This window comes from Pongo pygmaeus, chromosome X (genome assembly GCF_028885625.2).
Source record: "Pongo pygmaeus isolate AG05252 chromosome X, NHGRI_mPonPyg2-v2.0_pri, whole genome shotgun sequence".
NCBI classification, from domain to species: domain Eukaryota; kingdom Metazoa; phylum Chordata; class Mammalia; order Primates; family Hominidae; genus Pongo; species Pongo pygmaeus.
The window spans coordinates 101,073,841-101,092,108 of NC_072396.2; the positions used below are offsets into that span (position 1 = coordinate 101,073,841).

Consider the following 18,268-nt stretch of genomic DNA (forward strand, 5'->3'; position numbering starts at 1 on the left):
TCAGATCACATGACAGTTTCTAAATTCAGTCTCATTTGACTTAGTTGCTACTAAGCTACACCTACCTGCCCTTGCTGCCTTAGTCCCTGATTGGCTTACTGGAATTTAAGTAGCAGCAGATCAGGGAAAGCAAATCCATCTACTCTCATTCTCTGAAACAAGCAAACAACCAAGTGACAAACTGTACCAAATTAGCACCTCCTTCTACCTTCATTATTGCCAACATTGTTCTGCCTCACAGCAGACTTCAAACTTTGGAGCCATCTTTGACTTTCTCCTGCTATAACTGGTCGGTTACTAAGTCCCATTTATTCTTCCTTAATTCTATCTTTTATATCCATTGTTTTCTTTATCTTCCTACTGTCAACATGCTACCTCTTTACCTGTTTCTTACACCATTTTGCTAACTTCCTGATGGTCTCCCTGCCATTAATCTCTCCTTCAACTAATCATACTTACTGCTCCTATTAAGACTCGAGAGGCAGTGTGGGGTAGCGGTTGAGAGTCTGGGGTCTGTAGCCCAAAGGCCTGCATTCAAATCTTCAGGTTTCCAACATACAATTTGATTTTGTGCAAGTTACTCACTATTTGTTTCACTTTTCTCATCTTTGGAATGAAAATAATGATAACCTTTTCCTAGGATTGTTTTGAGAATCAAATCAGTTAATATATAAAGCAAATGTTGAAAAATGTCTGGCACAAAGTACTTAATAAGTGTTCATTGCTGTTAGCATTGTTACCATCAGTATCAAAGCATATTTTGGTTATGTAATTTCAATTGGAGCTGATATTTTTATAAAAATATCAAATCCATGTTCTCTGAGTTTGTAGGCCAAACATTGTAGGCTAATACAAAACATGGAAAGGATAAGAATATGATTGAAGGCACATGATATTGGGACCGAAGAAGACTAAAAGCCCACATATGCCTAAGGGTTTTGTTCCTTGTCCATCTGGGACCAAGGGCACCCTGGTGAACAGGGCCCCTATAAGCTCTGCAAAGTATGGCCAGGAGAGCAAGTGCATGGTCACTAGTAGCTGCTCAAAGTAGCTTTATGGCTTTTTTAGTCATCAGGGAGACCAAAAAACTACTCCCTAAACGTAAAATGATAGAAAACGTGCTTCAGTGCTAGTGATGGCCAGTTACCAGTAAAAGGAAAGGAAAAATAAAGTGGGGAGGGATTTGGAGACAGAGGTAGAGGCAGAAATGAAGGCAGAAAAATATATAGAGAAACTCAGAGTGATTCCCACACAAACATACACAAAGAGACCTGCAAATTCATGGAGACATAGACTTTGATGTGATTAGCTTCCGCTTCTGTGGCCTTTACCTGGACTGTTTAGATACATTGTTTCCAAGTCTACCCCTAGGTATATATGTCATATATACCTAGCCTATAAACCTTTTCTCACACCATTCTCTCTTTACTTTTCTCACACCATTCTCTTTCTTTACTCCTTCCTTCCTTTCTTCTTTCCCTTTCTTTCTTTCTTTCTTTCTTTTTTTCTTTTTTTTTTTTTTTTTTTTTGAGACAGGGTCTCACTCTGTCGCCCAGGCTGGAGTGCAGTGGCACGATCTCGGCTCACTGCAACCTCTGCCTACCAGGCTCAAGCGATTCTCCTGCCTCAGCCTCCTGGGTAGCTGGGATTACAGGCACGTGCCACCACCACCATGCTAATTTTTGTATTTTTAGTAGAGACAAGGTTTCGCCATGTTGGCCAGGCTGGTCTCAAACTCCTGACCTCAAGTGATCCTCCTGCCTCTGCCTCCCAAAGTGCTAGGTTTACAGGCCTCAGCCACCATGCCCGGCCACTTTTTCCTTTTAGTGTCAGTTCTATGTGTGCTTAAATTTACACATGAATGCACACACCTATACATACATTTTTTTCATGTGTATTTCCTCTACTGTGAAGCCTTCATTAAACACTGTAATCATAAGAGTTTAAAGTTTTTTCTTCTTCCAGTGAACACCTCCAGAACTTAATTTCTTTTTACCTACCTAAAATCATGTGCTGGCTTTTTCACCAGCAGTAGTTTTCAAGGTTCTATGTTGAGTTTCAGACTGTATTGTAAGCTTTTTGTGAATAGGTGGCGTGTTTTATAGTTGCCATGTGAGTACTGAAGAAATAGCAGGACAATTTGTATAATAATACCCTGACCAGATAAAAAAAGAAAAGTGAGTCATAAGTGATGAGACCTACAAAAATACAGTAACAGGTAGATATTTCATCATACTTTTGTATATCTGCCTGTGAAAAGCATGAAAGCATATAGGAGGATTAGTAGAAGGCAGAGGTTCATGTTTGGAGAGGCAGATGTTCATGGTTAACGGGCAAATTCGAAGAAGAAAAATAATGGACTATGTCTTGATTCTGTATTAGAGTAGATATGGTCTGCCCAACAGCTCATCTGCTGCTTTTGAAAGGTACTTTGTGGTTTAAAAACTTTTGTTTATGTCGTCAAATTCTCTTCATGTTATCTGCAGATATGTTGGTGTCTAATCTGTACTTGGCATTTGTATTTAAGGAAGTAGGCTATACATACAAAAACAAATATAATTAGGAATGTTAATAATTTATTTTCACTGTGTGCATGTGTCTGTGTGTGTTCATGTGTGTCTACCTCTCCCCCACCTCCCTTCCAGAATTCATTTTGTGAAGGAAAACTAGTTGAGTAACTTGGAGCTATAGGAAATTAAAAACTAAAACAATTATTATCATAGTAAGTATACCAAGTGGAATATTTAATGTGCACCAGTGCTATGAAACAAGTAATGAAAACCAAAGTTGAACTGTATTGAAGAAAACCAATATAGAATTCTTGCATAATGTACTTGAAAGTAAGTTCATGTGATTTTACTATCATCTAATTACTTAACATCAGCATCTGTCAAGTAGGTGAAATTCTTTAGAAATTCTTTAGAGTATATATAAATAATATATTTTATGAATAGAAATCATAAGTTTAAAAATTATTAAATGCTCAATCAGAGCTAGTCTTCTGATTTCAAACAGCATAGTAATAGGTAATTTCTTAAGAAATTTTCCAGTTATATTTTCTGTCATCAGGTACATCTTTTATCTGTGGCCCAACTATTCACTCAACTCAATTTCATGTTTATAAATTTTCCTAGTTCACCTCAGGGACAGATTTTGGCAGTTTGAATGCTATTGATGGCTAATGATTATGCAATTAACATATAGCAACTGTTCACCTTCTATAATATTTTATTAATGCCATAAGGATGATTTATTTTTTAAAAACCTGTATAGCCAACTGCTTTTTAAACTTTGATAAAATATTTCTTTGGAATGTTTAAAACAAAAAAGATTTTTAAAATCCCAGAGCAAACTGACTTTATGCAGAAATGTTACAGTGTTGTCTGTGAAATTATCCCCACTAAAGAGATAAAATAAGAGGCATTAAATGTATATTCTCATAGAGTATTTCTTATCTTACAGATGAGCTCTGTGAAAATGTTACAGCCTCGTCTCAGTAGTATCCTGTTCAAGCTCACATTTGAAGAACACGTAAACAACATCAGACCAAGCATCATAGCAGTAACTCTTGCCTGTGAAGAACTGAAGAAAAGTGAAAGCTTTAACAGACTTTTAGAGTTAGTTCTTCTTGTTGGAAACTACATGAACTCAGGCTCAAGAAATGCCCAGTCTTTGGGATTTAAGATCAACTTCCTTTGTAAGGTAAGATGACATTTTATAATGCTAATTTACAGCAGTAATCTTCTTGTCTATGAAAGGTGATACTGCAAATAGCAATCGTACATAAACCACAAAATTGTATGCTTAAAAAGGGTGAATTTTCTGGGATGCGAATTATATCTCAATTCAAACAAGTAATTTTTTTAAATCTTAGTAAAATCTAAAAGACTTGAAAATTCTTTTGGAATACAGTACTTAACATTTGCTGATTACATTTTACTAAAGTTTATAGACAAAAAAATCCCACTTTTATAAAGTAGATGCAGTATTGGCGAGGCGCGATGGCTCACACCTGTAATCCCAGCACTTTGAGAGGCTGAGGCGGGTGGATAACCTGAGGTTAGGAGTTCGAGACCAGCCTGGCCAACATGGTGAAACCCCGTCTCTACTAAAAATAAAAAATTAGTGGGGCGCGGTGACGGGTACCTGTAATCCCAGCTACTCTGGAGGCTGAGGCAGGAGAATTGCTTGAACACGGGAAGGCGGGGGTTGGAGTGAGCCAAGATCACGCCACTGTACTCCAGCCTAGGCAACAGAGCAAGACTCTGTCTCAAAAAATAAAATATAAAATAAAATAAAATAAAATAGATGCAGTGTTGTATTTCCTTTACATTATTACTTATGTCTTTCTAAAAAGTATCTGACAAGCTAAATTTAATGAGATAAATAGCCAGAAATTTATTTTTGAATATAGTTTGCTTATTCTACTCTAAGATAATAATACTCTTCAATGTCAGGTATCTAGTGCATTAACTAAGAGATAAAAAAGAAAATTGAATAACAATCATCTTGTTTTGATTGGATCATTTAATAATATTTTTGAGACTTATGAAAAGCAAACAAAGAAACAGAGAAGCCCAAAAGTGCTTGTACATGTCCATTTTCAGGCTAGAGCAAACCACCTTATTCAAAGAAAAGATCTGTCTGTTATAGAAGCCTAAAAAGACTCTGAGGTGAAGGCCTGTAAGAAAGCTAGAGACGAAAATAAATCTGAAAACAAGCAATCTGTCTTTGACAACTCACCATTCTTTCACTTTTTTTTTCTCTCACATCTGAAAATATTGCAGAACTTTGGTTAGTTCTTGAAGTATATTATAATGAGAATCCCAAATCTAGCAATGGATATGAATTTCTTTTCTATACATGCGTTAAATTGATGTTCATTACATATACATGGACTAGCACTTTGATATGTATCAAAAATGATTTGATCTTGGTAGTTCTAACCCAAATAGACATAAAGATAACACTTATAGATAATAATAGGATGTACAATAGAATTGTGAGTATCTGTTTACTCCTGATATATTTTTGAGGGCTGTTAGGAAAGAGAACAAGGAAAATAGGGAAGATTATCTGGAAATGCTGGATTTTGTGAAGAAAACATTTTTACCCCCATCTTCTTGTGATATTTGGGGACATGTAAAATCATTTCATAATGCCAGAGGGAATAAGGCAATGCTTGTAATAAACTGTACTAAATCTTGCCAGATTTATAGGATAAAATAAAGTATTTAGGACTTTAGCATTGTATTGCATACCATATCCCCAATGTTAACAGAGTCATCTCTACCATGGTGCTACTTGCCTAGAGTATATGCTGTATGCACACTGAGTGAATCTAAAAGTGTTCTTGCTTGACAGTTATAAAAAGATTATAAGTTAAAATATCATCAGAAATTTGTATTAGATGCCTATTTTGCATTTAATTCATATAAAAAATTTTAAACCATTCTAATTTGAAGAAATATGTACCTTATAAGTGTCTTAATTTTACACTATTCAAATTAATTACATGAACTGATTTCTTTGAAGCAAGAATGAATAAGTCATTTATACATAGGAACAAAAGATTATGTTAATCTCACCGAAGGATTTTACAGTTACATCTTATATTTTGGAGAGAGGCTTCTTTCTGTCATCTACCTGTCAAATAAAAGTTCTTCTACACAACGCTGATCTGACATCTATCACTAGAGGTATGCTCAAAGGATTCAGCACAAAGATTTTTGCCAACTTCAAATAAAATAAAAAATAATCTTGTGGGAAATACTATCATGTAGCAATAGGTGTTCCAAAAGTGAAAGAAGTGAAGGTTTTAAAATCTGTCCCCCAACTCACCCCCCACTTTTCAGTAAGATTTTTATCTTCTGGGAAATTTTCTAGGAAAACAGTTGTCATTTAGAAAGAGAAATATCATACACTTGCATGATATTCCCACAATGTATAGGATTCAAAGGATGTTCCTGGAATACAAAGGATTGTGAGTAAATGTAAATGTCTAAAATGACAGAAATTTTCTGAAGCACATAGAAATAGCTTAGTTCTGTATTCTGTTTGAATTAGAATTAACTACTGATGTATGATTAGCTAGAATTGCTGTTTAATTTCAGTTGTATTATGAAAGATTACTTCGTTGATTTTTCTTAGTGATTGCCTTCTTAAAGAAAATAGCAAGGGGAATTTCCCTCATAGAACACTGATTATGGTTTTAAAATGATACCATTTACTCTCCTAAATTTTTCTAATGATAATTTCTTTTCTCAGTGATTTTAAAACTAATCCAGTGCTTTTAACAAGAAGCTATAGAGTATGTTAAAATATTCATCTAGGTAAAAAGGAGGCATGTGGTTAAACTTATCAGATGTATCTTGTAGTAAGGTAATATAAAAATTTCAGATGGTCACAATTGGCTGTTATGGTATTTGGGAAGAAAAGGAAAACAGATGGGTTAACCAAAATGTCAACACTAAAGGGTATTCATTATTGTAATTACTACCCTCACCACAAAATGCTTTGTTAATTTGCAGCAGTGAATTATCACTTTGTGAGTCACCAAACCAGTGTGCTGAACTGTAATAAAAATCATTTCAATGAAGATGTGCTCCCAATGTTAGCTTAGCCTGTTGGTTATTAAAATTCTAACCAATAGAAATGCTACACTTCAAGGCCATTTGTTTGTTGTTTTTTTTTTTTTTCAGTGTGAAATAGCATATATAATCTGCATAAGGACAAAACATTTTAAAATACTTAGCATTCCCTCTATACTAAGCTTTGTGGGTTTATCAAATAAGGATCTTTGTTTATAAGTATCAGAACGTGACTCTGCCTGATTCAAGCAAAAAGTGAAACTTGCTGGAAGGATATGAAGTAACTAAGCCAGAAACTGAGGAAAGACTAAAGAACTTGCCCTTTAAAAGAACAGCAACTGTGACAGCTTTGAGAATTCAGGTAGCAGGAATGAATGAAAAGTCTTTTTAGGATGTTGCCTTTGGGATATATCAGCTCCAACCATTTTCCTTCTCCTTTCCCTATGTTTGATTCAAATTCAAATTATGAAGAGAGCCTAATGAGCCCGGTGTGGATTATAAGAACACCTCTTGTTCAAGGGAGAGCAAAAAACCTTGATTGACAGTGCTACCAAAACTACCTGCCATGGAAGATTGGTTATGCCCTAAAGCGTGCTGTTACGAAAGATAGGGCTACCAAAGGTTAGGAGCAGGTAAAGGGATATCAGGCAGCTATAAACAAATACAAAATAAAACAGATGATCTATTCATCGGAGGCCTACCAACAATAGAGAAGATACACAGAAACCTCAAGAAGCTTGTGGTACAGTTGAGTAGCCAGGAAATATGCATACACAATATTATGTAATGTCACAAGGTACACTGTCAATGAGGGCAAAAATAAATAGCCACTGAGATTAGCAGGAGTTCAGGGGAGGAGGGAATCTTTGGTGACTGGGCAGTGCTGGTAAATTGAAAAAGAAGAATCTTTAAGGATAGGTAGGATTAAGAATCTATAACCTTACAAAAGGGGAGAACATTGTGGGCTTGGAACCTACGTTTTAACTTACACTTTGCCAATTACTAGTCAAATTTTCCTGACTAAGTCACTTACCTTCTCTAAATCTCAGTTTGAGATTGAATATTTCTTGAATATTTCTCCCTTCACTTCTTGTATCTTTTTTTGGATTTCCTTGCATTGGGCTTCACCTTTCTCTGGTGCCTCCCTGATTAGTGTAATAACCAACATCCTGAATTCTTTTTCAGGTAAATCAGGGATTTTTTTCTTGGTTTGGATCCCTTGCTGGTGAGCTAGTGTGATTTTTGGGGGGTGTTAAGGAACCTTGTTTTGTCGTATTACCAGAGTTGGTTTTCTGGTTCCTTCTCATTTGGGTAGGCTCCGTCAGAGGGAAAATCTAGGGCTGAAGGCTGTTGTTCAGATTCTTTTGTCCCATGGGGTATTCTCTTGATGTAGTACTCTCCTCCTTTTCCTATGGATGTGGCTTCCTGAGAGCCGAGCTGCAGCGATTGTTGTCTCTCTTCTGGGGTCTAGGCACCCAACAAGTCTACCTGGCTCCAGGCTGGTACTGGGGGTTATCTGCACAAAGTCCTGTGATGTGAACCGTCTATGGGCCTCTCAGCTGTAGATACCAGCACCTGTTCTGGTGGAGGTGGCATGGGGGTGAAATGGACTCTGTAATGGTTCTTAGCTTTGGTGGTTTAATGTTCTATTTTTGTGCTGGTTGGCCTCCTGCCAGGAGGTGGTGATTTCCATAGAGCATCAGCTGTGGTAGTATGGAGAGGAACCGGCGGTGGGCAGGGCCCTAGAACTCCCAAGAGTATGTCCCCTTTGTCTTCAGCTACCAGCATGGGTAGGGAAGGGCTATCAGGTGGGGCAGGTCTAGGCGTGTCTGACCTCAGACTCTCCTTGGGTGGGTCTTGTTGCGGCTGCTGTAGGGAATGAGCGTGAGGTTCCCAGCTCAATGGAGTTGTGTACTTACCGTGGATTATGGTTGCCTCTGCTGAGTCATGCAGGTTGTCAGGGAAGTGGGGGAAAGCCGGCAGTCACAGGCCTCACCCAGCTCCCACGCAATCCAAAGGGCTGGCCCCACTCCCACCATGCCCCCACTAACAGCAACGAGTCTGTTTCCAGGCAATGGGCAAACAGGGCTGAGAACTTGCCCCAGGCTACCCACCTCCGAGCTGTGAAAGAAAAGGCCTTTAATTCTTCCCCTGCCTGTAAAGTCTACACAGCGGATTCATGCCCTCCACTGAGTTCTGGCCAGGAGGCTTCTTGACCACTTCAAGTTGTTACAAAGATCAGCTGGAGACTTTCTTCTCCTTGTGGCTTTTCCCCTTGTGCCTCTGGCTGCCCTCCGGAAGGATCCCTATGATGCCAGGCAGGAATAGCCTGCTTAGGGACCCAGCGAACTCCCAGGGCCTTTCCCGCTGCTTCCTCTACCCCTATATTTTGCTTGGCTCTCTAAATTGACTCAACTCCAGGTAAGGTTGGAAACTTCTCCCTCAAACTAGACCTTTGGTTTCCCCAGTAGGGGTGTGTGTTCGGTGGTGGAGGATCTCCCTTTCCCACTTCGCAATTTCGGCACTCACAGTATTTGGGTCCTGCAGCAGCAGTCCCCTTCCTTCAGAGGGTCTGTGGGTCCTCTCGGGATTCCTGGTTTATCCCTGCAGTCGTTCTGGAGCTAAAATTCACAACGCAAGCCTCCGCACGCTTCTCTGTCCATCCGAGTTGGAGCTGCAGTCTAGTCCTGCTTCCCGTCTGCCATGATCCTCCCACAAATTCATAAACTTTCTTAAAACATTATGAGAGTTTTCTGTTTTTTTTTTTTTTTTAGCTCATCAGCTATCATTAGTGATAGTATATACTATATATAGCCCAAGACAATTCTCCTTTTTCTAATGTGGCCCAGGGAAGCCAAAAGATTGGATACCCATGATCTAGAATATCTATAACATGTAAAGCCTCATCTAGAGGCCATTACATGGTATTAGTGACAAAGTATCATACCAGCTATACAAAGGAAACATCCATCTCCATCCATTTCCCCCATAGAAATTGTTAGAAGGAAAGTAAAATAGGTTCAGCTTTATTGTGAAATAGAAAATTACCCCAGAAAATATGCTTTGTAAAGAAAAGTGACTGCTGTCTATGGTAGTAAAATTTGGAAATCTGTAATCCACACACACAAAAGAATCTACAAAAGACCTTAGAAAAAAGTCATATGTAAGTACACACAAAGTTTCTCAGTGTCTAATCATTTCTAGCTAAAATAATGTGGACTGTGTCCATATAAACTCAGAATGTCAGCATATGAATACATCTAGTCTAACCTCTTCAGTCCACAAGTGAGAAAACTGATGCTTGTAGAAGCAAAATACTTTAGTCAGTGTATTGTTCAGCTTGGACTGACATAACAGAAACCATAGGCTGAGTGGCTTAAAGAGGAGAAATTTATTTTTTCACAGTTATAGAGACTGAAAGCCTAAGATCAAGATGCCAGCAGGGTTGTTTTCTGGTGAGGTCTCTCTCCTTGGGTTACCATATGGCCACCTTTTCACCGTGTCTTTACTTGGCATTTAATTTACTGTTTTCTTCCCCTTTGTCCTTCACAAGACTCAGAACTTGTCAAATTTGGATGTATATTTTATTCTGCATTATATCTCCAGTGTCTATTATATGTGAAGCTCTCAATATATTACTACAGATTGAAAGTCAGACAATTTGATTAAATAGAGGATTTGTTATTAATACTCAGCATGTGTTAACTTGTTTTTTAAGTGAGAACATTTTGTTCCTCAGAGATATAAAGGGCGTATTTTTGCCAGCAAAACTGTTGAATATGTAACTGTAAGATTTTTTATGCTTTATTTGTAAAGACACAAAAATGTGTTGTTTGCTGTAAATCCAAATCAGCAACTCATTATTAAATATGGGTTATTAAATAAATTAACATGAGACTATTAATTTAAAACCAAAGATATTTTAGAAAATAATCACTATAGGATGTACCGAAAGGGAACCTAGCAACGATCAATAAATCCTGGTCGACAGTCCATGCATTTGTTTGCCTGTGTTTTTATAGTTTATAAAGTGTTTTCCTTGTGATTCAGGGAGGTTAAGTATTATTAACCCCATTTTGCAAATTAGAAAACTAAAGTCCAGTGAGGTTATATAATTTGTCCAAGATTCAAAAACTAGTAAAGGTCCAAGTTGGGGCTTACATACAGGTTTTCTGTTTACAAAATTGTGTAGCACCCTGCCTCTTATTGCATTGTAACAATGTTTGGTTATACTTGGCTCATTTCAAGGAAGCATTATAGAACCAACTCTGGCACTTAAACAGTATTCTGAAAATGGAGAAAACCTCTTGTGAATTTTCTTGGCTCTCTGGCATGAAACTTAGAATCTATCTTTTTTATTTTAATTCAGCTTGGTGTAACTGTAGGCCTATCAATAGGAAGTTTCTCATCTTGTAATAGATTTTAATGTATCCAAGCAGCAGAGCCTATATATTTGTAATAAAATAGCATCTAATAATTTGAATAATTATGGAGCTATCCCTTGGTGTTGTATAGACTGTCAGAGTATTTTAGTTTTGTGTAGGCAAGGTTGACTGCTGTTTTCAATATTTTACAAATGAGGATCTGCTCTCCAGAGAGATGGCTTTACCCAAGATCACTCAGTGATGATGGCAGAGTTAGGATCCAGCTTTTCCTGGGACTCAAACAAATGATTTCAGTGGATCATGCTATTTTTAGAATTTTCATTGACTCTTTTGCTTCACTGAAATATACTTTTTCCTATCAGACAATAGTTAGCATTAACTGAATTTGAGGGAGATACGGTTGATAATTTGCTGAGAAGAAAATGACTTCGTGGGTTATAATTTGTCTTGAAAAAAATTCTGTGAAAGGGAAGATTAGACTCTTGATCATTTATGGAGGGGGATGAAATGTTAGGCCCTATTTCCAAACTTTTCTTTTTCTCCTTGGGGGTCCTTTAAACTTTCCTTTCTGTGGAGCTATTTGCGGGAAAGAGTTTTCATTTGGTGATCTCTCCTAGTCACTGTTTGCTAATCAGTGATATAAGATTCTATGCTACACCAAATGCAAAGGAACATATTCATGGTACTTTGCATTTAAAAATGTCGTCATATAATACAGTGACATGCTGTACCATTTGTTCATAATTCATGACCAGTGGATACAAACATTTCAATTTAAGGGTCTGTCTGTGCCTCATTATATTACGTTGAAGCAAGAATATTCGCTATAGTTTAGACCTCTGAAATAACTAAGCACCATAGAATGACACAAGAACAGGATATCATTCTTAATTTTAAATAGTTTCCTTTGTTCAGCTTATGTGATGGTTGACCTTTATTTAAGTCCATTGTGTTTCATTGTACTGTGCTTACTGGGCTCTCATCATTGAGAACCACTGAATAGTTTCTTGAGCTTAAAGATGAATGTTACACTGTTGTGATACTATGTCAGTGGTGACATTCTGGATTCAGTTTCTATAATTGTGTCACGGGTTTTTGTTTCCTACACTTTTTCATGTAAATTAATACACCAAAATATGTAATTTTTAAAAGGCAAGCATTAATACTACTTAAGTTAGTAAATCTAGAAGTATTTAAATGTATAGAACACTAAATTTTTTAAAGGAAAGAATTCTCCATAAGGTCTTTTAATTGCTGTATGTTATTCATTATGTATTCTAATGCACATGCCGCTGATGTGTGCATATGGACTTGTGCACGTAGGCAAATGGTAGTAGTAGAAGATTGCTTCAGTCATCTGATTTTTCCACTAAATCAAGATACTTGGATACCAGCTCAGAAATCCAATCCTAAGTCCTCACCTCTAATGCCCTTCATTGCCATTTAAAATCTGAACCAAACACAGGCCACTTATTTTGAGTTTATCTTCTTTAAAATGCAGCCCTCTAAGAGATGGAAACAGACTATCATGGCTCCTTGATTTTGTAATCCTATGAATACGCTACTGTGTGCTTTGAAGATTGTCCTTCAATTAGCAAGTCAGTGCTTTGTCCCACTTCTAAGATGTCAGCTACCTGTTCTTGTCTGTCTGTGTAGTATAGTGGTGCACATACAGACTGACTACTTAAGTAGAAAGAAAACTTAATGAAGGTAATATGTGTCTCTGTCTTATGAGGTGCCATCTTCTAAAATGATAGCCTCAATTTTTCCAAATGGTCATACGTCTTCTAGATTTATATTAATGTGGAGATGCATTATATCTTTCTTGTTCTCTGTAGCCTACATTAAGAAATTGAAATGAGAGAAAACACTAACTTTGTGGTAAGCTAATTACAGCAGAGGGAAAAATATATGATCATGTCAGGCATAGGAATTAACAAAGTTTATAGATGTACTTTTAAAAATTGCTATAGTTCTAAAAGCTTATGTGTCTCAAAATATCTTTTTGAAAACTTGAGCTCTGAGTAAAAGAAACTAACTCACACCTTTATTCTCCTCCTTGCCTCTTAAAATATAGAGGTCCCATGAGCTTATTTAAAGATTTTTTTCTCTAAGTTGAAATATTCATTAATTTACATTCATTGCTGCAAATTAGCTAGTACTTTAAATGTAACACTTGTTTGTTTTCTCAGAATTTGATTACATCTGTTTAGACAAAATCATCACATTTACAATACTATAGGTTGTGTGAAAACTTGATTATACTCCAAAATTTTCAGTTTATTAAATTCTCTAGAGAACAATAGTTTGTAAACGTAATTTGTCTGATGCAGACTTGATTAGTATTCCTTGTCAATGCTGACTGCTTTGGAGACTCATGGGATTTTTTTCTATTATTCTTATGTATGTTAAAATTTTCTGTTGCCTATTACACACACATACACACACACACACACCTCCCTTTACCTGTGATTATTAATATTGTGAAGCCTATGCTGCTATCTCTGATTTTAACTTATATGTTACAGTTATGTCTGCCTCCTAGATATCTAGATAACTTGCTGTGAGGTGTATAGATGTATATATAGAGAGGACATACTTGCCTTGAGTACTAGTAATGCCTCGTTATTATACACCCCTCTGCAAACACATGACCTTTTTGTTATGGAAGAGATTTCAACTTTTGAAAGTTTTGTATTAGGGGAAGGACCAAGGAAAATAAAATAAGAGCCAGACCAAGCCAAAAAGGGTGTGTGTGCATATGGGTGTTGAGTAAGAGAGACAGGGAGATAGACAGAGACAGAGAGATTGAAACACAGAATGAGAGAAAGAGAATGAAAGAGTGAGAAGGGTTGGGGTGGTTTTCATAATTGGATAATCAGAGAGAAACAGGATTGAGTTAAATGTTCCTTTGTATACATCAGTTGACTCATAAAGAGCATTGAAAAATGCAAACCGGCCGGGCGCGGTGGCTCACGCCTGTAATCCCAGCACTTTGGGAGGCCGAGGCGGGTGGATCACGAGGTCAGGAGTTCAAGACCAGCCTGGCCAAGATGGTGCAATCCCGTCTTTACTAAAAATACAAAAATTAGCCGGGCGTGGTGGTGGGCACCTGTAATCCCAGCTACTTGGCAGGCTGAGGCAGAGAATTGCTTGAACCCGGGAGGCAGAGGTTGCAGTGAGCCAAGATCATGCCACGGCACTCCAGCCTGGGTGACAGAGCATGACTCCGTCTCAAAAAAAAAAAAAAAAAAAAAAAGAAGAATGCAAACTAAGAATTACCAAATTATATTCCTTATCTTCTACCAATAATAAGCGTTAAAAAGTCAACCATATATATTTGTGTATAGAACTGTAATGAAGGGTATAATTTGTTTTCTGTAGAGAACTCACCTATGGCTTAGTTTTTGACTCATTAAATACAGATACATTTTCAGGAAATAAGAAAATTAATGCCTCTATATTTTCTTTCATTTTAAAAAAATTATCCTTATACAGTAATACAAAAAAAGTAATCAAATTAATGCTGTGTCACAGCTATACTTGTTGAAGTCATTGTGACTAAACAATAATAGATACAGTTAACGGTTGAATAGTATAACTGGCAGAGATGAATACTCCTCTAGTTTACAAAAATACATTTTTTTTTTGTTCTTGATGAATACCCCATGTATCAGGAGCAGCAATAAGCATTTTCAGTGCTAGAGCAGACAAAAAATGATGATTTATGGAACTAACTGTAGGTCTTACTTAGTTCACCATGAAGCCTGTTTTCATAGAGGATTTAAATGAACCCAGCTGGCTTAGTGTTCTGTGACTTGCTATAGTCGTTTTCTGAGTATAATCTTATGACTGATTTTGTAATTCTCACAGTAGGGGAAAGTTGACAACATGAATGGCATTTCGTGAATATAATTAGAAAGTCTGAAAACAAAGGCTTTTTTATTCTATAAAAGCTCTGTTCGAAGGAGATTTTGACCCTGTATGAGACTGTTCCAAAAACATAGCTACCATGACTAAGTTTGACCAGTCATCTTACAAGCTGATTTTCCTGTTAAATGAAGCCTTCCTAGTGAAGGCATTGCACAACCTTAACAAGGAGAGCTCATGTCCATGGAAGGAAGTTTATAAAGTAGCAGTTGATACTAAAATAAAGCTCTGTGATAATTTTAGAGAATCTAAGAATTATTTATATACATTTAACGACTTTTTAGTGAGTATTTGTGCAGCAAGTTGGCCACATTTATTGAGCCTTTACTCTCTGTGGAACCTTGTGCTAGATGCTTTGCGGGGATAAAGAGAAGTAAAACATACATCTCCAGTCCTTGAGGAGCTTATGAGCCAGATGCCAGATATAGAACATTGTAATGCTAAAGCAAGAGACAGGGAGAAGTGTGTGTGGGGACAGGCAAATGGATTTTATAGAATAGCACACATGAAAAATAAATTATGTTGCTCATAAACACTGGCTAACTAACCACAAGACAAGAAAGTGCATTCTCTGTTAGATGATATCTATACTGTAAAGCTGCTCCACTTCTTTGGAAAGGAAGGAAAAAACAATTCCAGCCCCATTTCCAAGATGTACTTTTCTTCTCTTCCCCAAACAATGTCTTCAGTTTTGCTTTTCCTGCCTTCCGTCATGGGGGCAAGCACAAAGCCTTGCCATTCATTATTTTCTTACCTTTTATTCTTTTTTGAATTTTAAATCTGAATTATCAGAATGCTCTCTTCCCTTTTATGCTACAATAAGAGTATCTTTAAAACTGCTTCTCAAGTTCCTAACATCTTTCTACATATAGTTAAATATTAGTATTTTAAATTTTTTGGATAAAATCAATACCTGTTCAAAAACAATAGTATACTGGTACTACTTATAACTATTGTATGTCTGTACCCCTCCCAATTCACTAATTAGTCACAAAAGTCAAATAATTTCTTTTTTTGCCAGAGGATATCATGAGATTGTCTAGATAAATAAGAATGAAGAAACTTGTTATTTAATGTTCAGTATGAGGGATCACTCCAGGATGCAAGTAACCTACTATGAGGAAATATAAGCTTTTCAGAGGCTATTTAGGGAAAGGATCTCAATATTCAGATTTAAGCAACTAGCTAGGTATACATATTAAAACAGAATCCTCTACTTAGAAACCTGTGCTGAGGGAAGTGGAAAAGTATTGTAAGTTATATTCAAAGACTTGGGGACAGATGCACATGCTTGATTCCAAGGATATTTCATCAATCACAGCCTGGCCCATTCAGATCAATTTATGCTTCCAAATTTCAGCTTTCATAAAGTGTACGAGAAAGGCTAGGGTACTCATTGATTTCTTAAAGCATCTTCTTAGGACTTTGTTTGTTGTATTGTTATTTTGTTAGAAGTAAAATGTATTCATGGTCAAGAGAGACTTGAACCTAACCTATAATTTCTTGTAGTAACTTTACTGAGGTTTTTAACTGACATACTATAAAATTTACTCATTTTAGGCCAGGTGCGGTGGCTCACGCCTATAATCCCAGCACTTTGGGAGGCTGAGTCAGGCAGATCACTTGAGCTCAGGAGTTCGAGACTGGCCTAGGCAACATGGCGAAACCCCATCTCTACCAAAAATAGAAAAGATTAGCTGAGTGGGGTGGTGCGTGCTTGTGGTCCCAGCTACTTGGGAGGCTGAGGTGGGAGGATTGCTTGAGCTTGGGAGGTGGAGGTTGCAGTGAGCCAAGATTGCGCCACTACACTCTGCCTCAGAGACAGAGTGAGACTGTTATAAGAAAGGGGTCCTGATCCAGACCCCAAGAGAGGGTTCTTGGATCTCGCGCAAGAAAGAATTCAGAGTGAGTCTGCAGTGCAAAGTGAAAGAAAGTTTATTAAGAGAGTAAAAGAATGAAAAATGGCTACTCCATAGACAGAGCAGCCCTGAGGGCTGCTGGTTGCCCATTTTTATGGTTATTTCTTGATGATATGCTAAACAAGGGATGGATTATTCATGCCTCCCCTTTTTAGACTGTACAGGATAACTTCCTGACATTGCCATGGCATTTGTAAATTGTCATGGCGCTGGTGGGAGTGTAGCAGTGAGGACAACCAAAAGTCACTCTCATCGCCATTTTGGTTTTGGTGGGTTTTGGCCGGCTCCTTTACTGCAACCTGCTTTATCAGCAAGGTCCTTATGACCTGTATTTTGTGCTCACCTCCTATCTCACCTGTGATTTCGAATGCCTTAACCATCTGGGACTGCAACCCAGTAGGCTTCAGCCTAATTATACCCAGCTCCTATTTAAGATGGAGTTGCTCTGGTTCACATGCCTGTGACAAGACCCCATCTGAACAAAAAATTTACTCACTTTAGGCATACAGTTAGATGAACTTTGTTGTTTGTATACAGCTTTGGAACCTCCACTGCAATCAACCAGCGTGGTTTCCTCATGCCCCTGTGCAGTGGATCCCCACTCCTAGCTCGAGACAATTGCTGATTTGTTTTAAATCACCATGGTTTCGCCTTCTTCTAGAATTTCATATGAATGGAATCATACAGTAATAGAGCTTTTGTGTTACTTTGTGTTGTTAGTGACTTTTTTCACTTAGTGTAAAGTTGTGGCATGTATTGGTAGTTCATTGTTATTTTGGGGTAGTATTCCATTGTATGGCTGTGCCACATTTTGTACATCTGTTCATCAGCTGATGGACAGTTGGGTTGTTTCTAAATTTTCTATTATACTTGTTGCTATCATCATTTATGTATAAATTCATTTATCTTGGGTAAATACCTAGGAGTGGGAATCCTGGGTCATACAGAAAGTATAGTTTTAATTTTAAGAGATGCTGTTTTTCAAAGTGTCTATACCATCTTTTCTTTTCTTTTTCTCTTCTTTTCTTTTCTTTTCTTTTTTCTTTTCTTTTCTCTTTCTTGTCTTGCTCTGTCACCCAGGCTAGAGTGTAGTGGTGCAATCTCAGCTCACTGCAACCTCTGCCTCCTGGGTTCAAGCAATTATCCTGCCTCAGCCTCCCGAGTAGCTGAGACTACAGGCGCACACCACCACGCCCAGCTAATTTTTGTATTTTTAGTAGAGATGAGGTTTCACCATATAGGCCAGGGTGGTCTCGAACTCCTGACCATGTGATCCACCCGCCTCGGCCTCCCAGAGTGCTGGGATTACAGGCATGAGCCACCGCTCCTGGCCATCTACCATTTTTCATTCATATTTATGATTAAATTAAACCACAATGATGGATTTCATATTTGGACTATATGAATATATATTAAAAGATATCTCGTATTTATGAGACTGGCA

General features: G+C 37.4%; 1 protein-coding gene across 5 annotated transcripts in view; it reads left to right on the forward strand.

Moving 5' to 3' along the window:
• Positions 1–18,268, forward strand: part of DIAPH2 (diaphanous related formin 2) — a 908,418-nt gene that overhangs the window by 433,700 nt on the left and 456,450 nt on the right. For all 5 annotated transcript variants that reach the window (XM_054470847.2, XM_054470849.2, XM_054470850.2 and 2 more), the window contains one exon: positions 3,463–3,702. In XM_054470847.2, the coding sequence (XP_054326822.1) occupies positions 3,463–3,702 (240 nt within the window). The remainder of the gene's footprint in view (positions 1–3,462; positions 3,703–18,268) is intronic.